Genomic DNA, 24166 nt, shown 5'->3' with positions numbered 1-24166 from the left:
AGACGAAATAATGTGGCTCGCATGATATTTAACAACTTTGATAATATCCATAATATATTTTTTTTAAATTGTGTTCTAAATTGCATTAAAATTTAGAAGAAATAATTGGCTTCAAAGTCATTCTATTATGAACAATGAAATCCAAGATGTACAGAAAAAGATGGTCTCTACCCTATAGATATATCCAGGATAACTCCGCATGAGGGCAGCACCGCCTAAGTTGTTGCAGAATGTACTTTACCGTTCGATATTAAGGATTTTGGAGTGGCATTTTGTTAAGTATAAGACGGATTCTTGGGACGATATTATTGTGTAAGATACTATTCGACTCACGTAATCGCCCTAAAATATCGGCCAAAAAGTGATACAGTGTTTATGTGTGAGGCATACGTATTTCGACATTATAAAACGGGACTAGTGTGTCACAAAGTTGTTCTAACCTCTTTTTCTGTGTCGGGATAAAAACAATAAATATTTATCAATGAAAATTTGTCCTTAATGCTGTTAAAACGATGTTGCCTATAAATTAGCTGAAACGCTATCTCTCTGCTGATACTATGTCCATTATTTTAATAGTCACAAATGATAAATACATGGTCTCCTAGTCAGTCTTTTATTTTACTTGTTTGTATATTGATCTAAAGGTTTATCAATAATGTATTTACTTGATATTCGATTCTGTGGCTAAAAATAAGCAATACATTTTCTTAGCTGATGTAAAGTATACAAGAATTACACAGTTGTACTTGAAAGCAGTGCACTCCAAAGTGACTTAGATTATAGGATTTTCTTTTGAATCCAGTTTTTATAAAGAAAGAGTAACATTAGGGTATTCGAGCAATCTTTAATATAACCACGTTTTAGCAGATAATAAGGAAAATATGAGTTATCATCGTGGAGGAGGTAACAAGCCAAAAGGCTTTGGGTTTGCTGGCTTTCAAATGTCTAGCACAAAAAGAAGCGGTTCTAATATACCACCGCCTCCTCCAAATTCTACATTAAGTAAACAAGGGTATCACACTATGAACTCTATTACCGAGAATGCCTTATCTGCATGTTGGGGCATGCCAAAGAAACGCAGCAAAACTGAAGAAGAGTAAGCATAAATTTTGAACAAATCAAGAAGAGTAAAGGTGTACATAGAACAGCTATAAATACAATTGAAATATATAAACTTAGGTACTTTGAAGATGATGATGACACTCCAGCATCTTCCCTGGAATATATCCCAGCCCCTGGATCTCCTACTTACGAGCTAATGAAAAAGTCAACTCCTAAAGCAGACAGCGACAGCGAAGAAGATCCTTTGGATGCCTTCATGGCTGGTATAGACGCGGAAGTGAAGAGAAATACTTACGAAGCTCAACTAGCCGAAGACGAGCGCAAAGAAGATAAGTCTAAAGGATTTAGGGCCGACATTGACGGAGAAGACGACGAAGAGAGTTACTACAGGTAAGATCCGTTAATTGTATTTTGCAGTTTGGGGAAATTCAAAAGGAAGGAATGGAGAAACATGGGGTTGTTTATCTAACAAGGTATATGGAGGAGAATCCAACTGCTGGTTTACAACAAGAAGAATCCGATCAGGAAATCGAGTACGATGAAGACGGAAACCCCATAGCACCACCAAAAAAGAAAGAAATCGATCCACTTCCTCCAATCGATCACAGCGAAATACAATACGAATCGTTCGAGAAAAATTTTTATAACGTTCACGAAGAAATCGCTAATTTAAATAAACAACAAATCGACGATTTGAGAAAGACTTTGGGAATCAAAGTGTCGGGTCCATCTCCACCGAACCCGGTTACCAGTTTCGGTCATTTCGGTTTCGACGATGCGTTAATAAAAGCCATCAGAAAAAACGAATACACCCAACCCACACCTATTCAAGCTCAAGCTGTGCCTGCCGCATTGAGTGGCAGGGACATAATAGGTATAGCAAAGACTGGTAGCGGTAAAACAGCGGCCTTTATTTGGCCAATGTTAGTTCACATTATGGATCAACGAGAACTAAAGGCTGGTGATGGACCCATTGGTCTGATTTTGGCTCCAACAAGAGAATTATCTCAGCAGGTATTTTACTTTGAGATAGTTGAGGGTTTGCACGGTTTATTCCGTCGAAACGTTATCGAGTCTTTCGAAGATTTAATTAGCGTTATAACGGAGTTACTGAACGCTCATGCGTTCAAGATCATGAAGCGTTTCATAGGTATACATGGTATTTGTAGATCTATCAAGAAGCACGAAAGTTTGGGAAAGTTTACAATATTCAAGTGTGTTGCTGTTACGGTGGTGGCAGTAAATGGGAACAGAGTAAAGCGTTGGAAGGAGGGGCAGAAATTGTAGTTGCAACGCCGGGTAGAATGATAGATTTGGTTAAAATGAAGGCAACGAACTTGAGCAGAGTAACGTTTCTCGTGTTGGACGAAGCCGATAGAATGTTCGATATGGGTTTCGGTAAGAAAGAGACGATACTTTTTTGAATTAGGTGAAAAATTTGATACACACTAACAGACACGTTAAAAGCTACATACTTACTGTGGAAAACGATTTTTTTCTTTACCGGCAACAAACCTTTCTTTATCGATTATACACGGTCGTCGAGAAATAATATTACCTTCTATTAATAATGTTTTCACTTTGCTTGTTACCGCTCTACTTGATTTTAGAGCCGCAAGTACGTTCTATATGTAATCACGTGAGGCCGGACAGGCAAACATTGTTGTTCAGTGCAACTTTCAAAAAGAGGGTGGAAAAGCTTGCGAGGGACGTTTTAACGGATCCTGTTAGAATAGTTCAGGGGGACGTCGGTGAAGCGAACGCTGACGTCACCCAGCACGTGACAGTCTTCAACAATAATCCAACCGGAAAATGGACTTGGTTGTTGCAAAATTTGGTCGAGTTTTTAAGCGCTGGTAGTCTGCTGATCTTCGTAACCAAAAAGGTTGGAAATCGCCATCGAACGGATTTTAGATACCGCACGTCGTCGATAAACGATAGACCAGTAATCGTTTTTTTTTTAAACGTCCCTCGTTTTTCTACCACAGCTCAATGCGGAAGAACTCGCGAACAATCTTAAATTGAAAGAATTCGATGTTTTGCTCTTGCACGGTGACATGGACCAAGTCGAAAGGAACAAAGTAATAACGGCATTCAAGAGGAAGGATGTCAGTACTTTGGTTGCCACCGACGTCGCCGGTAAATATAGAGCGATTCTAGAAAACTGGGTCGAATTCTAGTCTTACTACTGCAGACTTAAAACAAATGCTCTTTCGAACAGCTCGGGGTTTGGACATTCCACATATCAAAACTGTCGTCAATTACGACGTCGCGCGAGATATAGATACCCACACACACAGGATAGGTAGAACTGGACGTGCCGGAGAGAAGGGTACCGCGTATACCCTCGTGACGGAGAAAGACAAAGAATTTGCCGGGCATCTGGTTCGAAACTTGGAAGGAGCGAACCAGGAGGTACCAAAGAGTTTGCTAGATTTGGCGATGCAAAGTTCCTGGTTCCGAAAATCGAGATTCAAAGGAGGAAAAGGGAAAAGTTTAAACGTCGGAGGGGCTGGGCTTGGTTTCAGGGGACGGCCGGAAGTCTCTTCGACCTCGGTATTTATTCGTTAGAATTTTCTCTATTATGTGGGTCGCGTTAGAATACGTGTTTCGAATTCTTTCGTATAATTTTAGAGTGGCAGTTCTTCGTCACAGGGGTCGAAAGACATAAGCGAAGTCGTGAAGAAATTAGAGAGACACGGGCCAGGCAGCGATCGGTTGTCCGCGATGAAAGCCGCGTTTCGTAGTCAGTATAATTCTCAGGTTAGTTCAGTTTTGTAACGACGCGCGCCGAGTTAAATTACAGGTGGCAAATATGGGCGAGTATCTGGTTTCAGTTCCGGGCATCGTCGGATCACACGTGGGAACAAACTATTACGCCTCCTTCTGTGATAATGCCTCCACCTCCCCCCATGCCGCCTAAACCAAATACGGAGCCACCGCGGAATCAGGATAACCAAGCCTCGAACATCGCGAGGGAAAAGAAAAGAGTGAGAAAGAGTCGATGGGAATAATCCAGCGACTGCGAACTTGCGATTATTTTGTGTATATTATTATACAGCGATGATATGCAATGGATCGACGATGCCGAATTGTTTTATATTATAATAAAATTTAATTTTACCAATCCCCGCCACTAAATTCCCTGCAAAATTCGTATCTTTGTTTTTTGTTTTCCGAAACGTTTGAAAATCATTGATATATACTAGTAATTTTTTAATTAGAGTAATTTCTATATACACTTACGAAATAATGTGTCGACAACGACACGTAGCGTTTAACGAGAAAGAGTCTTTATTGAGATATCTTCGATACAAAAGTTGAAAGAGTTAATTATAGTCTAAATGAGGTGCAAGGCTATATCGGCTCTTATAAAATACTAGTCCTGCGAAATAATTAAAGTACATATTTTTGACGTGCCAATTAAATCGCGATAGCTAACAATTATATGAGCTTCGATATATGCAGGATATTCCACCTAAACAAGATCATCTAATTCCTTGAAGAATTCAATGTTATCTGAGAATAGCTGCGTAAGCGTCAAATACCAAGCTGATTTATCACAGCCGTATGCAGTGTAGGAATGGCCATAGTTCTGAATATTTTGTACGTTTTATCTGGATCATATTCCAACCCTATTCTGAAGTTTGTGATCTCGAAAGAAAAAATATTTTTCATTTTATTTTACCTTTCGAAGTCAAAGGTTATATCATATACATACGTAAACGTATTTCTAACTCGATAACACGATGCATATTTGTTGAATCACCACAATTAGAGGAGATATTTAGATAGAATACCCTGTATAAGAGCGGATTAGTAAAGACAGAGTCGTATCGTAAGAAGATGATCTCTCGTGTGAGCAACTTTCTTGAACGCAAGTCTGTCGCGTCCTTTGATTACCTATATTTTTTTTGTATTTTTTTATTTCTATTTTTATCAATTACTATTAAGTTTTCGTACAGTGAGGTACAAAACGCATAACGAAGAAATGCGTATTTTTCATCGTTTTACACCGAACTTTGCTACCATCGCGTTCGTTTAACTCGCAATTTGCTTAGAATGAATCACATTGCAATTATCCTTGTAAAGGAATCGCGGCCGTGATCGTATCCTCGCTGCCTCGATGCTTCTCATAATTGTGATGCGTCTGTTGAGCGCATTTGGCACTATTTTCGTCGCTGTTTATCTCTTCGTACGTCGCAAAAATCTAAAAACTCGACTTCCATTATTATTTGCTCTCTGTACCCGCGATACAACGTCATTCTAAAAGACGAACGACATTCTCGTCGTTTAACGGCCACTACTTTCCTTGGCTTCGATTCGTTACTTCGTTGCCCGTGGTGCGTACTCTGTCCACGCGTTCATCGATACTACGCATTTTGAAAAAGAAGCGGTTGTCGAAGTTTGCTCGATATGGAGATTAAGTCAAGGATAAGGCTATGACGATCAATCACATACAAGCGCCTTGTTTGACGTCGCGACGCTCGGGTGGGACGTTAATGACAGGTTACCGTTCGTCGGGAGCGATTTGATGACACATGCTCGCAGATTATTTATCCGTCAGCCTGGTCCATTCAAAGATGACTACATTACGATTTCCATCGTACGGCGTTGTTTCGCCGGAACGTTCATCAAAGGCAAGGCTGCGAGTCGATTATCTTGTTCCCTGTCGGTCGAGGTATTCGCGAAAAGGAAGATTTTAGTTGTCGGACGTATTCCCTTCCGGTCTTAGTCACCGTAATTAGGAAAGGCCAAGCTCTAGATTCAGTCTTCGTGCAGGTAGAATTCAACTTTTACGGGTTGATGTATTGAGCCATCGCGGGGCTGCTTTTCCTTCTGGTTTTCTCGTTACGCTGCGAACCGTTCGATTGTCCGATCGGTTTTTTAATGGCGTCGCTGTTCTTGCTGAACTTCTCCATCGCTCTGCTATAAGAGCCTGTACAAACTCTGCCCCACAGTCTTTTGTCTTCCGTGCATTGTTTGTTTCTTCCCTCGCTGGACGTCCTCTGAATCTCGTTTCTCTTTCGAAGCTTGCCGGGGTCCTCCTTCTCCAAGGACACGCTCGATCTCGCCGCCGAACCTTGGACGTCCTCCCAAGAGACGTTCACGTCCGACTGCACGCTAGAGGGTGTAGGACAGCTACTGTCGCTGGATAAAGAGGACGATCTCACGAAAGAGGGTGGTACGTCGAGCTTCGTTTTATTGTTCTCTTCTCTGGTGCACAAACTGGAGGGCGGATCGCTACGGGCACGACAATTGTTGCTCGTGTCCTGGCCATCGTAAGGCAGGTTGTCGTTCAAGATTATCTTCGCGATCGATGTCCTTTTCCTTAAATTCTCCAAGTTCTCTTTCGGCGTGCTTTGAAACGTGTCCACCCTCTGTAGAATGTCTTTTAGGTTCACGTTCACGCACTCCACGTTGTACGTTGGCTTCTGTCGGTCCGTCTTCCGAGCTTTCGGATCGCTTTTCTCGTTCGTGATCGCGGAACACGTCTTCTTGGTAGGGTCCTTGCTCGCTTCGGAATATACAAAATTGGGCAGTCTTTCTTTGTGACGAGTCGGGGTCGCGACGAGCATCGTTTTCTGAGTCTTTTCGCTCGTTGTCTCCGTCGCGTTCATCTTGGCTCCCTTTACGCACCGTTTGTACTTCTCGTCGATCGTTGTGTCGACATTGTCTCGAACGTCCATACTCTCGGCGAAGATAGAATCGCCGTTGATCTCGATGGGCGGTAGAATGGACCATCGATCCAGAGACGATACGATTTCTTGCTCGTCGATCTTTTCCTTCGTGTCTTCGACGTTCGATTTCTTCTCGTCGATCGTCTTCGTTTTCTCTCGGTTCTCGTGGCCCGTGTCGTCGTCCTCGTTCCCCGAATCGTGGTCAAAGGTTTTCAACAGACCCTCGTTCTTCTCGTTCTTCTTCCTCAGCTCTTCCCAATTCTTTCGCGGTTTGTAGCTCGTCTTTCGCCTGACGATCTTGCTCTCGGTGATGTCGATGTCCGGTATAAAGAGCCTCAGAGCTTTCGTCCCAGTTGGAAACGTTACCTCGTTGATCCTCTTCTCCGTCATTATCGCCTCTAAGCTCGTTTTCGAGGCGACCTCTTGGTGCTTGTTAAACGCTGACACAAGCTGCGCCACAGTATACTTGGGCTCTTCTGTTTCTGACTCCGTAGAACGATCTTCTTTGTCGTCCGAAGTCGCGGAATTGTTGGAATGACTCGAAGCGTCGGAATGTTGCCTCTGACAAGGACGTTTGTGAGCGACGTTCGACTCTGTTTCGCGATTTATGGGCGTCTCGTCCGAATCCTCGGTCAACGTATCCGACTCGATGGACTTCAACGAATCCAAATTCTCCTCCGATTCGAAGGCTCGTTCCCTCGATGCTTCCAGGCTCTTTTCGCTATTTTCAATAATCGAGGATTCCGTGATATCTTCAACGTTCTTTGCAATACCCGGCCCCGACGCGTTTGATTCGGGTATATTTTCGTTTTCGTTCGATTCGACGGCGTCCAACGCAGGAATATCGTCTACGTCTCGCGTGGTCTCGATCGACGCGTTGGACGAATTGGAGGTGTCGATTTCAGCGCCGAGTTGTTTAAAGATCGGCAACATATCCTCGGTCTTGGCGCGCTGGTAGGTCTTCCTTTTTCGTTTCAGACACTCGAGACTTCTATATATGTCCAAAACCCCTTGGGACTTCGACAACGATCTCAGCCCATAAAGTTTCTCGCGCGACTTGCTGATCACGGGATTTATTATCATTCGCGTTTGCAGCGAGCTCGAGGTTACCGAGGAGTTTCCGTTGAGCAAACACGCCTGAGACTGGACCCGATTCAGACTCCGTATTCTGGATAAGAGTCCTCGGCTCGGACCGTGATTCAGATTGGCCTGCGATCGACTTTGAGCGCGACTAAGCAAACCTTGCGTTTGCTCTTTGTTTAGCAGGCAACTCTGACTGGCGCAGCTCAAGTTGGTCCTGGAGGAATTCAAACTCGTTCGAGATTCCGCCGGGCTCGGAAAACCTTCGCTGCTCTCGAGACTAGATCGACTTTCGGTGAGACGGTGACTCAGACACATTTCGCTTTGACTCAGCAAACAATCCTGCAAGCTTTGGTCGCAATTGTTCGACTCTTGGACGTCGCTCGACAGATTCGCTTGGCTGCTCGTTTGACTCAAAAGCGCTGCTCTTCGTAGATTCTCCCGGCTGACTACGCGCTCCAACAGAACTTCCCTCGACTTTGACAGGTATCTTCTCAGATGCGGCGACGCTTGTGTAGGTGCGCCGCGCAGCCAATCGTGACGCAGGCATTGTTTCGCGGTCATCCGTGCACTGAAACGAACGAAAGGTTGTGGAGTACTCGTCCTCGATCGAGGACGCGGGCCTCGAAAAGAGGCAGAAAAGTTATTTTATTTATTTATTAGTTTGACAGAGTGGGGGAATTCCATTGGCGCGAATCGAAGCAGGCAAGGAGTTTATTTCGAACTAAAACACCCATTTTTTTCGAGTCTATGAATCGTTGATGCCGATTTGGTTACGATTTTCTTTAATTTGGGGTTTCGATATGCCAGATTTAATGTGGTTGTGGATTACCTTGGGTCTAGCACCAAAAGCTTCGCGACAAAGTCTTTTGCCTGCGCCGAAATGTCCCCAAAAAGCTCCTCGGGGAAGTCCACTTCGCCGAGCGATATATTTTGGAACGTTTCTTGGTCGGTTTCACCACCAAAAGGAGAGAATCCCGTTAACAGAACGTAGGTTGTCACGCCCAGGGACCTGGAACGATCGTAAAGTTGTCCAAAAGTATCCGATGTCGGTCGAGAAGAACATAAATCGTCCGATCGACTGTTTCTTTATTTACATACCACATGTCGGCGGCCAACGTGATTGGCTCGTAATGGAGGATTTCGGGAGCTGAAATTCAGACACGCATGATTTTATGAATTCTTTTAGTGGTACATTTTTTTAAAAAGTTTTGTACACCACTGGAAAATATAGTTCATAAATAAATTAGTAAAAAGGATTTGCGTACAAGGCAAGTGATATAAAATTTAATATACGAAATACGTACAACCAAATTGTCGTTTAAAACAAGGTATATATGTAATAAAATACAATTTATATTTGGATTTACACGTAGTATCGAATAAAATCATACGACTTCTCGCATGAAAAGTCGTAATGTGTATAACACCTATTAAGCGGACGTTGATCGGTTCAACGACCTGCTCATTTGCATTTACAATATCATTTTTATTTACTAAACGAATATTGACTGCACAGTGGGTGTCGATAATTGAAGAAAAGCAATGTAGGCTCCGACCACAATTTTCTGGAACAACTAAGTTGTTTCTCTGCTATTTGCTCGCGTGGCTTCGTTGAACCATTACAGGTATTATGGCTACTTTTTTGACGTGTCGTTAAATTTAAGTGTCTATAAAATTGCGATAACAATTGAGCTCGATCATTTTGTTAGGGAAACCTCTGAGATACAATCGTTCTTGGCTATTTCGAGAAACGTTAAACTAGATTAACATATTCAACGATAACATCTCGGTATGTCGGTCCTATTATTCAGCGAATTGATAGGATCAGCAGGAATAATGGCGTCCATCAATTATATCGTTAACTATGCAACCTACGATCGGGTGATTCTCGTTGAATAAACTTTGTGCGCGGTTATTCTATTACGTGCGATAACGTTATGCGGGTAACCTTTTTTATAGAATGATTAATTTGTAATGTGTTATGTCGAAGTTGTGCTGCTTGAAATAATCCTCCTCTAACGCGATTAATTCGTACCATGATACGTATTGAAATCTTGTCAAAAGATAAAAATCGTAGAACTTTTGATAGAATGTAGATAGAATGTAGAAAATTTCAAATCGTTTTGGAAAAATTATTTTCGTTTGCGGGAGTCAATTACAATCATTTTTGGTGAATAGACATACCCCCGAAATTTTGCGCATTTTCGAAAAAAAAATTCAGTACGGTCGGAACTTTAAACGTTAATAACTGTTTAACGAAGCCTTTATCAACAAATTGATATTCTTGATTTTTGTCATATTTTGGCCTCTAGAATCCCCCATTAAAATTTTTCCCAGGGGTGGCCGAACACCCTGTATATGCACATCGTAAAACTAATAGTTTTCGAAATATTCAGTTATAAAAATATTGGAACTGTAATGTTTGCATTGCTATGTCACGTTCAAACAGTAGAAAGCAAATTTTAGGACATGTTCTGTTCAATGGAAGTTAAGTTCAACGACTTTCGATTCAAGGTCTTTTAAGGTTAATTGAGGTCAAATTGTAATATTTAAATAGCTGAATATTTTGGAAAATATTGGATTTAAGTTGTTGTACCTTCATATTTTTATTGGCAGAATTTATTATTCCATTTAATACTGCTATCAAAACTGATTACACTAGAAAAAAAAAGAATATCTTAAAACTATATAATTTTTCTTAACAACACTTTTTTCTATTACATTAAATAAGTGTTTTAGTGTATCTTGTTTCTAGCAGACCACCTTGTATATTTTAATATTGTACGACAAACCTTGAGAAGTGTGCCTAGATTAGAGATAAAAAATTAATTTACAATCCACTCGATACCTACACCAAATTAAGGTCACCGTTTAAAGGAGCAAAAATATGTTAAATATAAAATTATTTTTAACTTATTTACGATGAGTAGAACGATTGTTATCGTGTCAAACATGGACCCAAACTTCTTTATAGACACCATGTGCAAATACAATTACGTATATTTTATGTTTTTTGAAATTCCTCGAGAATCGGGAACGGAAATTTGTTAAATAATTTAGATCTCTCGAGAGAGGTTTCTCGAGCACAATCACTAAACGCGACAATAACGTGTCTCTGCCTTCGGTTTCGATTACGGGATCAACCGTTAGTTCGTTTAAAAAGTGATACGGCTTACCCACGTAATCCGGTGTTCCAAGGATTTCTCGAACCTCCGTCCCCTCTAAAACCACCCTCGAGATCTCGAAGTCGCACAGTTTCACGTCGCACTCAGGAAAACTGCCCATCATCACTAAATTCTGCGGCTGAAACGTGAAAATATAATTGATACGTTCAACCCTTTGTAACTTAAATTACGTTTAATTTATGAAAAAAATTCGTAAGTAATTAATAATTATTTAACAGTAATTATATATCACAGGGGGCTCCTCATCGATTAAAATGATTTTCAAATATATTATAGAATTCAACATTCTGAAAAAGTTTTTCTCGTACGTATAATCCCCGTTCGGCTTTAGTCTCCGAGATATTTGCAAAACACTCGGTACCGCTACGTTGAATCGTGACTATACACGCACTCGTCATCTTTGCAGTTCTGCACAGTACGCGTATCAGAATTCCAAGTGTGGCGAGACATAAAGTATGCGCGTTCACGTTTTGCGAATTCCCAGTGATCTACGAGGTCGATAAAAAGTCTCGCCTCGAGACGGCTTCAGACCATGTAAACGCCATCGGTATAAACAACGCTGACAATTAGCGAGTTAATCGCACGCGATCGGCCATCGTTCTTTTACGTGGCACGACTTCTGCTCTGCGTGACGTCTTGTATCACGCCAAGCTACACCGTTTGACCTCACTATTCGGAAAACATCGAGTACGTTGCTCACCGACGCTGCTGCGTCGCAGACGTTGACTTTCTGCATTCCACTTTTTGTTCTTAATTATGTGGCGGTTCAAAATTAAGCATTCAAAGGCCGCAAGAACCGCTGCGACCAGAAAATTGCTTTATTCCCGTCACCCTCGTAAATTAAGTTCCTTTTACAGCAACGCGAAATGATTGGTAGCTAAACTTCAATTATTTACCATCGAGATTCGAACCTCTGTCTTGGGATCGGTTTTAGAAATACAAAAATAAATTTAAAGTAACTGTTTCAAACTGTTATACGTATATCTTTACAATTGGCTAACGAATTCCTTTAACAAGTATGTATGGATGTAATAGACTCTCTAAACAACGATAAGATTTTAAATCGTTCATCTATAGCGCAACAAATCCCTCGTAAGACCCTTGTCGGCGTTTTCTTATTTTGCGTAACAACATCGTTGAATATCGCGAGTCAGCAATTTTCTCTCTATTTAATTCGAGGCTGCATGGAACGTAACGCGCAAAAAATTCTGAATCGCAAAGGGTTGAGAAGCTATCGACGAAACGCGCGTTATGTAAGGTATCTCTCTTGAGAAGAGGAGAGACGATCGTGCATTCGCTCCGGCAGAATCTTCCTGGCTGTAACGTCGAGAGAGGTCCTTGGAGATCGTCGCGTGGGCGAATCTGAATATTCAAAGTTTCTCTCGGTAGTCCCGCCACGGCACGGCACGGCATGGCACGCGGTTAATAAATAATGACAAAAGACTGTAAAAATAAAATTCTCGGCCAACGAGATGCGCAATTCCGCGGGAGCCATTAAGCGTAGCGAAACATCGCCACGGTGCGCCGAGCGATAGACAAAAGATGTTAAAAGACAATTCTTCTTTTTAAAAACCCCGCGTTACGAAACAAATTAATACGAATCGATCGTTTGTATCGATGCTCGATTTACGCTAGTTTTATTAAGCGTCGAGGATTGCCCTTTTAAGCGCGGTCGAAATAAGCCGAGGCGTTTGATTAAGTTTCCTCTCCACCTCTGTTCCAGTAACTGTCGCGAGACAGCAAGAGGTGCTCCAGTTACGGCGAACAGGTTAGCCGCGGATAGAGCTAGTGATTCATCGGGTGCAAACTACCGAATAAACCAGAATGCGATTATTTCTTTGCGCGAGATACGTTGGAGCCTGAGCGCGTTTCATTTCTCGCCTGTGTTTTCTGTCAGAACCGATCGTTTGCATTAACACGTTGAATATCGAGCAAGATTTTCGTGCCTTTTAATTCGCGTCAAACGCAAGAGATATACAGGTAAATTCATAAATATGTGTCCATACTGAATCTATACACTAAACGAAGCGAAACATGAACTGTAAAAAATTAATGTGTTCTTTAAAAATAAAAGTATTTCGTAATTGTAGTTCAATCGATATATTTATCTTGTTTTTTCTATAAATGTAATTTCATTTTTCTAAAATTTTAATACGACGTTAAAATATCTCGACCAACTTGAATAGAAAAATTCTTACGTATCTTCGTTCTTAATGAAATTACAAAATAATTCAAAAAATTCAAAGAATTACAAAAAATTCGATATACCCACTGTATGCGATAATAATATAAACAATGATAAAAAAAAAGGAAACGAAAGAGTGTAATCACGCGGCGTAAAAGTTATGCTTCGAGCGATAAGCATAACCGCTTCGATCACCGAGAGTATCTCTCGACGAGGAATCCAGGAAACTCCTTGCTCCGAGTCGATTGTCCTCTCGCGTTACGCGATTCCTTCCTTTCTCTTTCGCGGGAATTTCGCGAGTTATCAGGAGGTGCTCCAGTTATGGCGGTCAGGTATAGGTACCGAGATAGGGACCAGGTGTGATTCACTGATGGAGTCAGGGCGTGGTCGTTCCACTGCGAAAAGCGTGGGGTCTTATTGCATTCTGTTTTGCCTTCACCCTGGATGTTCCTTTGAGAGTACTACGCGCATTGTACAATGCTTTGCGATTATTGAGATTCCATTGGAAATAACGAGACCTCTCGAGGAGTGTCCACGATCTCTTTTTCATACAGAATTTCATAAATAATGCACACGATCGGGCCGGTTCTCTTCTCGTCACAGAATTTTGCAAATATCTCAGAAACTAAAGCTGAACGGGGGTTATATGTATGTAAAAAACACTTCAGAATATAATAGGAATCGGTAAGGAGTCTATTCTAAATAATTACTGGTTTTGAGTATTAATTTAGGTTCTTTCAAAACTGCGTTTATGTTTTAAAAAGTCCCACCTCGCTCCATATATGAAACACGTCAGAAAATTGTTATTACGATAAAAATTATTTTCCTGTATATTTTATGTTAAATTTTGTAAGTTTATCTTAATACATTCGAACGAATAGTATTCTGTAATAATTTTTGCTTTAGGATCCCGTCTTGCCATATATTCTTTTACAACGTAAATGGTCCCAAATTTTTGCATAGTACAATAATACTGTACAGACGAGGCAAAAGTATCGTTATTTATACACTTTAAAATTTATTTCGATTTTATTTCAGAGGCCCGAATAAACCCGGACGAAAGTACGTACTTTGCGTACCTCTGGTTTACATAAGAAACGTTCGACGTACGAGTCTTGCGACAATTTACGCGAAACGTCGTCGATAAAAGTTGGCACGCGCACGCAAACACGGCTCAAACCGTACGCGATCGTATGCCTCGGTCGAAATATTAGGTTCCAGATTCAACTTGGAGTACGTTTGAAGTTTCGGGTACGCTTAATCCGAATTTATATTTCATCTTGTCAGCTGTATTCGCGCGCTCGGCGTACACCGTGCGGGGAACTCTTAATTACGTCGACGCGATACTTTACGGTCGATGTAGCCCGGCATAAAAAAATCGTCAGCCCGGCCAAGTTCGCGAGAGGCATCGGAGACAACGGAGACAGCGAGACCGGTCGTTATTGCCCGTTGAAAAAGACGGTCGCCTCGGCGAGCGGTGCGACAAGCTGAAAATACGCGACACGGGCTTTATTCGACGACACGCGGCGAGTCGCCGCGCACGAAACCTTTTCTTTTCTTTTTTTTTTTTTCTTCTTCCCCCGGAGTCGGCGCAGACTAAGAGGCGTTTACGTTTCCGTGATTGCTGGAATAAAAGGCGCGCGTGTATCGAGAGGACGCAATAAATTGCACGGGAACGGGCTGGAACAGGGCCGCGCGTCGGGATTTCGCTTCCAGTCGGGTCCGAGTTCCGTCCATTTTTTTTTGTCGCATCTTGCTAGCGAGGAGGTCCTGAACAAACCGTTCGAACGACTACAACCACCGTGTATCTCCCCTTTGTCCGGCCAAGACGTAAAAGGCAATTCCAATTTGTTTGTCGACCGTTTATCGCGGAATCGCCTTGCCCAGCCGTCGTGACGCGGACTATCGCAATTAAAGCTCTATCCAGTAGTTCCGTACCGTTCGCACAATGCACACCGGTCTGAGAAGTAGCATTTACTGGTCAAAATTTAATTTTCTCAACTTGAATTGTTTTTTAAATTCACTCGAAGCTTCGAAATTCAAGTTAATACCACAGTTCAGATAATAGGAGCCCAATAAATAGAACAACGAATTTTATCGTAAAGAAATATATCAGTTATCCAAAAAATGGTAGAAGACCATAATGATTAGTTCTACGTGAAATTGACAGTATTTAATATCGTTCTAAAAAAACGTCAACGGTCTTATTATACAATCGAATAGATAAGAATTCTGGCCATCTCCGATTTGGGTTTCGTCCCGCGTCGCGTTCTACATAATCCCGAGCAGTCCTAGCTCCAGCCGTTCTCCGAATTCGTAGCGAATGAAAAATCTGTTCGCGGTTCTCGGAACGTATCGGTCGGTTCAATGACGCGGCCGAACGCTTTACACGGAAAAAAAACGATCCTCGTCATCGCGCGGATTTATTTTTAGACGCGATCGTTTCTCAGGTATTCGGAGCTCGGGCTGACAGTCGCGAGATTTCTAGGATTCGCTTACATAGAAGGTAGCGTTAATTCGCCGCGTAACGCGAATGGCATCGGCCCAGTCTTTGGACTCGGATCGACCAGACGGTAACGCTTGATTATGTTCGAATTCCTGCTCGATGCTTCACCCTAGATTTCGCGAAGCTCCGGAACGACAGCTTTTGGCTTTTCGCGCGTCGATGGGAATCGTCGGAACTATCCGGTGACGCGACGTCGTCGGTCGAACTCGGTTCCCGAGATCCGGATATACGAGAAACGTGACAAGTTCGTCGTCGACCTTTTATGGGTCGAACTTACCTTGATGTCCAAATGGGCGATATTTCTCTCGTGGAGGTAGGCAAGTCCTTCTACTAGCTGCCTCACAAAGTGCACCACGTCACCTTCGAGCGGTACCAAATCGCCGTCGATGAGCGTCTGCAGATCGCCACCGGGGGCGCTGAAAAATTTCAAGCTCGAGAATTCGTTTCGCCAGCTACGTGGCCGCTTTCGCGAAATCGCATCCAGGAAGCTGCGATCTCTGGTACTCACTATTCCATCACGAGGATAATCTCCTTGGGCGTCTCGTAGACGTCGTGCAGCCGAATGACGCGCGGCGATTGCGAACAGAGAGAGAGCAGAGCGATCTCGTGTCTCAGCTCGGCGCTGCATTCCGCGTTGAATCGGTTCCTCGACGAGTACTTGGCCGCGTAAAGGATACCGGTCGATCGAGACCTGCAGCGATACACTTTCGCCCATTGTCCGCTGTCAAAAATTTCATTTATTCGTTTAGACCGGAACCAAAACTTTTCAACCTCTATTAACCCTGGAACTGTATGTCTACTTAAATTAATTCTACTTCTTTTTATTTAAAACTTTTTGTACGAGACGTACGTTAAAATGTATACTAAGTTTTTACTTTTCGATATAACCGTTTTTATTAATTTTAACGTCAATTTTCGTGAGTATTTTAGTTTTCGGCGCGATGATCCCCGCGAATGAGTTGACTCGTGGCGAAGGACCGGTGAGATGCGCGACAAAGCAGTCGGCAAAAGTTTCTCCTGTGACCGTGTCTTTGTCGAGAGTTGAACGAATGCATAAAAGACGAAAGCAGCTGCGAAATTTCGTTGGCCGTCAGCTTGATTTTTACGATCGTCGCGGATGATTCCAAGCGTCTCCTCGACAAGGTCGACGCCGCGGCGCCTCCGAAGGCTGTTCGCGAACCCGACGCTCTCACGAAGCGACCGCTTTTACGCGCCTCTGCCTTCATCGAGCATCGCGCGCCAGAGTTTATTACGCAAACGTCCCACGCGGTGGCAAGCTTCTTCGTCATCGAGAGCTCTCACGGTGACCGCGTTCTCGAACGATCGAAACTCAAACGCCAAGGGACGAGAGATCGATTCGCGCGATCGCGATCTAGCCCGACAAGTATTTGCGTCGCATACTTAACATTAGGCCAGACGTATACCAGCGGTTCTATGTTTTTCTTTGTTTTGCAATTCCATTAGCATTTGAAACCATGTATACAGGTTTATGTGCTTTACGATAGCGAAAGAAATAGCGTAAGTTCTTAAATTTGTTATTTACGTTCATTAAGGAAGGAGAAAATAATTTTACAAACTTTTACGTTGAAAATTGAAGCTACCAGAGAGTCGATTAATGGAACTCTTTGCGTGTAGTATAGATCACACTGCCACAAAGTGTGATTTCAATGTTCAAAATATCAGCACAAAATTGACGTAATTGATAAATGATCTCTTAATTCTTTGCATTAGCAGTTTGTGTCAATCCAACAAATAGTATGGACATACTTATACACATATATTATTACCGTATGTTATGTAAACAATAACAGCAAGTCCGTCGACAATATGTACAAATTTCATGCTTGTGTTATAACTCTAAATCTATTTATGGGTGGATGTTTAAATACCATTTTCGTCTTATTTCTATTAAAAGAACCTACTGGCGTATTAGGTCGTAAAATCCTACGACACCCCGTACACCGGGCCTCAATACCGATGTTCCTTAATCGGCGAAGAACGAAATAACCGGGGAGTCGTAACGAGCATCCGATAGTGGGTGCAATTAACTTTAATCGTTTCCAATTCAGAGACCGGCCTGGCGAGCCTCGTTTTTCCAAGCCCTTCACCCTCTCGCGATTTTTGCGCCGTCATTCGCCGTCGATCCAAGGCCCGTTTCTAAAAGTAATTACCAGGTACGCGCGCTATCGAAGCGCGCTTATCCGCGATACCAAATCGCGATCACGCTTACTGAATCACCGGATGGGCGCAGACCGTCCATAGATCGCGCTATATACGGCGGCAGACGCGAGTTCTTTTTTAATTATTTAAACAGTTTCTACCTCGGAGAAAAATCATTCTGCAAAACAAAATACATAGAGTCTCTTACAGAATGTTAATCGAATATTCGAAGAATCAAAAAGAATACGAATGCTCGTGGAACCGTATTTTCAAATGTTAAAGTTCGCTGGAAACCAAGTAAATTCATGGATCTGCGGTAGATTCTCGGATTCTCTATGTATCCTCGAGATCGCGATTGATTCTCGGACTTGAAGTCCGCGCGGAGCGCTAATGGAACGATCTTATTGGCGCACAGTTACCGGCTCCAGACCAATAGAACGCACGTACACGCTAGCAGACGATTATGCTGTATCGATTCTCGATCCGTACATTGTGCGCATGCGAACAACCCCTTTTACCCGGCGCGGGATACAAATATGAGAACAATGATTACACAAAGTCAAAAATTAGTGAGTGACCCATTTAAATCGACCTAGTATAGTTTTCTAATTGTTCCTCGGTGTTTTTACATTGGTCTTACATGTTCGCCACCATTCTTTAGTTTGAAACCCATATATATCAGAGTACATAATTTTATCAAATTTAATGTAGATAGACTTTGCATTAGAGGCAAATAAAGTATTCTGTTGCTTTTATTCACGTCGTTAATCTGTTCCTTGTTATTATAAAATACTCTTTGATTTATGGTATTTCGAAGTCAAAGTGTTACTATTGACCTCAATTTCTCCTGCACTAATTTCTTTTCCTATAGATCGAAAAGTAACAAGTGAAAAGAAAAAATACAGCGCCTTTATCGACGATCAATAAAGTCCGGATGTAATCGTAGAGAATTAAACAGCGCGATAGACGCGTGCAGCGCACGGCCGTCGCGACTCCCAGGCGTTGAAATCTTGGCCTGAGCAGCGCTCGCGGGATAATTTATGAAAATTTATTGATGTCGTTCCTGGCCATTTTTAATTTACCTGCCCCTTCCCGCTGCTCCCACGACATCGAGCAATTAACCGTCGACGCGGTGTGGTCGTTCACGGGATTAACATTCGTCGCTTCGCTCTTCTGCGAGTTTCACACGCGTCCGGTACTCTTTTGCTCGTTTTTGCCGCGCGAAACGTTCGTTCGTCTTTCGCGTCTCCGGGAACGATCCGTAAATGTGCTCGCTAACGAGCATCCCGCACCCACCGTTTCTGGACTGTCAAGAGGAAAGAAAAGGAACCTCTGAAAGCTGCAAATTCGAAGCGAAACCGAAAACGAGATACACCGAGAAGAAGGCGGATCCGTGAGCGCCTCAGCGTGTATCAACGGAACGCCTTTGTAGCGGCCGTCGAGTAAATCCACTTCATTAAGGATGCAAAGCCACGAGAGGCAATTGCGGTTGATATCGAGCAGCCAGCCGGATTATCAATGCGCGCTGACAGTAGGTTACGCCGCTCATTAAAAGTTGCATTAACATACCCGATAAATATGAAACAAATTTAAAGTTCACCGGATAAGCGTTCGCTCCATTTCCGATAGCGGAAACCGTGTCGTTCGAACCCAGCTTAACGTGATTTTCAATCGACGATCGATACGATTATGGATGGAGAATTAAGAAACATCAATGGTAGCGATTTTCTTTTCACGATGAAAGTTCATTTAACGGAACGAAATTTTTGTTAATAATCGATTTAGGGAACTTCTGCTGAATTTCTATTGTCTGAACTAGCACATTTTGTAAATAAGCACGTTTACGCTGTATTATCATCATTGTTGACATATGTCTCATTGTCAATTACCAAGCAGCGTTTTGAAGATGAAGTTTTTTAATTATGTAAAATATATAATGTAGTATAATAGTACTGTCGTGTTTCAAAGTAATTAAAAATGAAGTCGGAAATATACAATAAATTTTTTTTCATACGAAACTTTCTGTTTGAAAAACTCGACTCTGAATATTCATGGGCACGCAATAAAATACAGTTTAGGAACCGGCACAAGTAGAAATAGAAAGTAATGGACAGACGCGTCAGGAAAATCGTATTCAGTCGCAATTTCATTATATGGAAAACAAAGCATTATGCAAACAATTAATAAGACATCCCATGTGTACAAATATTTCGCTATTTTTCATAATGATTTTGTTAAAAATATATTTATGTACCGTAACCTGCTTTACAACAGTTTTTTACCAAATCGATCACTTTTTTCCCTCGATGTCTAAGATTTTGTACAAAATTGAATACGACGTAGTCCATACGACAATGGGGGTAGTTTAAGTCATCGTTTCGTTTGTTTCGAATTTGTTTAAAACAACTTTATAATTACAAGCGATAAAAAATTCCTACGAAATAAATAAACAAAGTTTAGAAAAATAGAAAATGGAATAAAGATTAATTTACAAGACTTTCAAAATGCATCGAAATGTTAAACATTCAAGATTCATGACTTTCAAAAGTTTTAGACTTTCAATTTTTATGATCCTAAAAAACTTGGAATCGCTTTCGAAGTTGAGATTCGAGCGTCCGTCGTTATTCAAGATTCAAAACTTTCAAGCGTTTTAGACTCCGAGTCGCGTTCGAAGCGATTCTTTACGGTCTTGAAAAATGTCGAATAGCATCGAAATCGAGATTCGAACGTTCAGCACTGATCACGACACAGTTCGAGGGTTAATCCCGTTCGCGTCAAGTTATGGTTGGCGAGGTCTTACTTGGCGAACGGCTTCGGGTCGATCTCGTAGTGCTCCGCGATGGGTCCGGTTTTCACCACCCTGGCGAGTTGCGCCTCCTGAACAAGAACCAACCCCTCCTTCACGTGTTTCTCGCTCCACTGCACTCTGCACCTTCCTCTGCACCTGTCCTCGTTCCCTGTTCTGTCGTTTCCGCGCTTTGCCTTCGCATTCGCGCATTTCCCCGACGACGCCTGCAAGTTCCGACGCTGGGGCCGCGGTGACGTCTTCCTGGCGGACGACATCGTCGGCGACTGGTGGTTCGGCTGGTAAATCATGCTGTCGAAGCTACTATTCGTTCCTTCGTAGTCAATAAGCACGATCGAACATGCCGACGAGGGCGTACGACGAACCGACGCGACGGCGAACTCGTTCGAAAGACAGGCTTCGACGATGCAACTGGGCATCGAGCACTGCAAGAAACGACGTTCGTTAACCCTTAGTCACTCGCGGTGCTGTATTTTTATAGTTTAGATTCTTTTTCTTTAAGTACAGATTTCATTTCGTCGAAATATATTATTTCTTTCGAAGCTTTGTAAATAATTTAGAACCATTCGTCTCGTGGAACACATTTTGCCCTTAGATGCTTTATATTTAATTTACGATCACTTCCGTGTCTTCCCCGTCAACATCTTTGGATTCTTTTGCCAGTAGGAACAAGGAAACAGCGTTTAATAAAAAATTACGCTCGTTAAGTCTTTTCGCATATTCATCTACTACGACGTTTACTTCGACGAAACCGCACGATTTCTAACTACGTACTTATTTGTTTTCTAACATCGAATAATATTATTTCGCGTTCTTACCTCTACGTGCACGTTCATTAATGTCAAAAAAGTTTCGAAAGAAATAATTTCCTCGTACCGGAGATCGGCACCGACGTAAATAATCGTATATGGCGCACGGAACCATAATTTGCGCCTCGAAGCCGGGCGAGCGACTAAGGATTAAATGGGGGCCCGTTCTCCTCGAGTCCCGACGTTACCTGAGCCCGATTTCCCAACGGCCAGAAACGATCCACTTGGCGGTACTTGGACGAACGACGAACGAAACTCGCGTTCCACACGAAAAACGAAACGAACGCGACCGCGTCAGAGGTTCATCGAGCAGGACACAGACGCGTCGCTCGTCGCGAGAGTCGACTCCGGTTTTGTCCACTCGGTCGAGAATATCGGCGACGATTTTCGCATCTCGCCGTACCCAACGTGCCGGATGGCGAGCTTGACGGTCGAGCGCCGCGACTGAAACTGGCCACAAGCTTCGGCTTCGTTTCAGTTCTTGCTCCTCTTTTCTTTCTTGTCGCCGGACCATAGACTATCGTTCGTCTCGTTTCCTCTTTCCCTTGGACCGTCCTCCTTGGTCGATCGTCTCCAACCTCCCGCCACAGCAGCCAGCGAACTCCCTCGCGGACCTCGGCGCTCTTGGTCCCACTCTTTCCTTCGCGAGTGGACACACGAGCTCCGTTGTCGTTGTTGTTGCTGCTGCTTTTACAGTAACGATCCTTAGCACGAGCCTCGGACGTGATTCGTAGAAGTTGAACGTTTCTATTCCTTACAAACGAGGGGATCCACTGATCTCTATACACTGGATGCGGCGTGGCTCGAAAGATTTTGTGCCCAAAAAATATCAACAGCGTCGCCCCGTCGGTGTCTAAGGTACTATTTTCTGTTCCACAGGGTAGGGGGTTCCTTCTATTATTTCGAATTTAAGCGCACGAAACTGAATTTCATATTTTATCAATTCCGGTCCTTCCATTTATATATTAAATATCGAAGAGAATGAATTCTACCCGCATTCGAACCACTGTGTGTTTAATTAATCGTCCGACACAGAGGTCGTTGAATTTTGCGCGATCGACGGACATTTCGTTGTTTGTTTCAGGGCTCGGACGGCGGCAGTAAAACGAGGAATAAGCGCCGACTGTAAAAGCGTTAATATGTTAATGAACGCGTGGGGGTCTTACCTTCGAGATTTCCATGTTCGATTATATCGCTTCGTGGAAACGAGTCGAGGTGTCGATCTCGATTCCAACCGAGCACGGAGCAGCCGTACGCGCTCCTTCATATTTCCTAGATCGCGGCGCATTGTCACGAGCGTTTAATGCGACGTTCGAGCACCATTCGGGTTACATTGACCCGACCAGCGCCGCTTTTTATGGACTTTGGATGATCAAGGAAATAATATTTCCGCAGCGTATAGGTCTTTTCGATAGTAATTCTCGCGTACGAGAGACCGTATCCCTGACAGCATTCGTTGTCGCAATGAAAACGTACGCGCGAATCTCCGCGACACCGAGACACGGCGCGAGAGTGGTGACAAGCAATTAGTACCGACAATTAGCAACGACGTGTTCGCGCTCGATCGTGCCAAGGATAATTGCTCGCTGATTCGCCGCTCGTCTACTTTCAATGACAAATTCGCGTACGGTCTTTTTGTTGCGGCACCCCGTGACGTTCACCTTCGACGCGAGAAAGAATATGTTCGACCGCGCTACTCGATTAGATCGCGTAGCAGGACAAGACCCATTGGAACCGTCGAAACGCGGAGAAATTGCAGCCGTCAGTCACTCGTACGGACCGATAGATTTCCTTGTCGTGATTCCCTCCGTGACTGGCACAATGCAATTTAACGTTTTTCTCGTCGCGCGCGAATTGAACGTGACCGCTGTCCGTCCCGGCGAACGAGAAAGCTAGACTTCGCGTTGATGACGAGGCTAATGTTATTCATGAACCTTTCGCGGCTGCCGGCAGATATTATGAAACCAGCAACGAGAAAGATAAATAGAGAAAGAAACGTACGTTGTACCTCACGTAATTCTCTATCGATAAGAATATTTTGTCGTAATTTTTCGATCAAGCATCGAAGGCAAATTCGAACTCGCAGTCAAATCAATCAGCGATCTCATGGAAAAGCCGCCATTTACGGACTAAAACGGCGAGCGCGAACGCGAGGCCGTCTCTCTTCTCTCGCACCGTTCGAAATCAATTATCCGACGTCAATTCGACGTTCCCGTGCGCAACGCAACGTCGCCACGGCGCTTAATGATTTCTGTTTATAGATCTGCCGGCAGGTGCAATAAATTCAAGCCGCGCGTCACTGTCGACTTTGATGGCTCGTTATTTGCGGCAATGTCCTCGACTGGATGCGTCTGACTCGTTCGCGGCAATCAAGCCGGAACGTCTCACTTTCATCGCGGAAAAATGAAAATTAACGGTGTCGAAGCTCGCGGACTCTTTTTCAGCCCACATCCGCGACAGCTTCGATAGTGTGTTGTTCAAAGAGTGCGCGTGCGCAAACATGGCGTCTCGAGTACGTTCTGCGCCACGTGTTGCATACTTTTGCACGTGGAAATACACCGAGTTCACACCCATTACCCAATGTATCAGCGTTTGCAAACTTACTAGAAATATCTAGAACTGTTATGGAACAGTATGAATAATTGTGTTCGTGCAACGATGAAAATCGTGAAGCTTATCGACTAAAGCA

The 24166-nt window shown here is 43.1% G+C and overlaps 2 protein-coding genes across 4 annotated transcripts; one reads left to right on the top strand and one right to left on the bottom strand.

Annotated features, from left to right (window-relative positions):
* The first annotated feature begins 199 nt into the window (after positions 1-199).
* Positions 200-4181, top strand: LOC143346138 (ATP-dependent RNA helicase DDX42). Of its 3 annotated transcripts, none has more exons than XM_076773940.1 (10): positions 200-312; positions 865-1096; positions 1180-1452; positions 1536-2076; positions 2232-2460; positions 2673-2947; positions 3051-3201; positions 3284-3618; positions 3697-3825; positions 3900-4181. In XM_076773940.1, exons 2-10 carry the CDS (start codon positions 882-884, stop codon positions 4074-4076), a joined length of 2325 nt encoding a protein of 774 aa, XP_076630055.1. In that variant the 5' UTR covers positions 200-312; positions 865-881; the 3' UTR covers positions 4077-4181. The 3 variants fall into 3 exon arrangements, with proteins under 3 accessions (XP_076630055.1, XP_076630054.1, XP_076630056.1); XM_076773941.1 differs by having other exon boundaries at positions 229-312; positions 868-1096; XM_076773939.1 differs by having other exon boundaries at positions 203-1096.
* Positions 4182-4338: 157 nt separating this feature from the next.
* LOC143347192 (uncharacterized) lies at positions 4339-21934 on the bottom strand. The gene is made up of 8 exons (XM_076776179.1): positions 21666-21934; positions 20663-21093; positions 16211-16423; positions 15980-16118; positions 11003-11129; positions 8925-8973; positions 8656-8835; positions 4339-8394 (listed from the first exon to the last, which is right to left on the bottom strand). The coding sequence occupies exons 2-8, from the start codon at positions 21085-21087 to the stop codon at positions 5859-5861; spliced, it is 3669 nt and encodes a 1222-aa protein (XP_076632294.1). The 5' UTR covers positions 21088-21093; positions 21666-21934; the 3' UTR covers positions 4339-5858.
* Between the last annotated feature and the right edge of the window lie 2232 nt (positions 21935-24166).

This window comes from Colletes latitarsis, chromosome 10 (assembly GCF_051014445.1).
Source record: "Colletes latitarsis isolate SP2378_abdomen chromosome 10, iyColLati1, whole genome shotgun sequence".
NCBI lineage: Eukaryota > Metazoa > Arthropoda > Insecta > Hymenoptera > Colletidae > Colletes > Colletes latitarsis.
Note: the sequence above shows the minus strand (reverse complement) of the source record. Positions and strands in the feature narration are given on the sequence as shown.

What these genes read in the sequence shown, in the direction of transcription:
- LOC143347192 (XM_076776179.1), bottom strand. Translation starts at nt 21,087, where the DNA reads ATGCCCAGTTGCATCGTCGAAGCCTGTCTTTCGAACGAGTTCGCCGTC. An exon ending in TGGAACACCGGATTACGTGG is followed by an intron (nt 8,974 to 11,002) that starts GTAAGCCGTATC and finishes TCTGAATTTCAG; the next exon opens with CTCCCGAAATCCTCCATTAC. An exon ending in ACGTTGGCCGCCGACATGTG is followed by an intron (nt 8,836 to 8,924) that starts GTATGTAAATAA and finishes CGATCGTTCCAG; the next exon opens with GTCCCTGGGCGTGACAACCT.
- LOC143346138 (XM_076773940.1), top strand. Translation starts at nt 882, where the DNA reads ATGAGTTATCATCGTGGAGGAGGTAACAAGCCAAAAGGCTTTGGGTTT. An exon ending in CAAGAGAATTATCTCAGCAG is followed by an intron (nt 2,077 to 2,231) that starts GTATTTTACTTT and finishes TGGTATTTGTAG; the next exon opens with ATCTATCAAGAAGCACGAAA. An exon ending in GGTTGCCACCGACGTCGCCG is followed by an intron (nt 3,202 to 3,283) that starts GTAAATATAGAG and finishes TCTTTCGAACAG; the next exon opens with CTCGGGGTTTGGACATTCCA.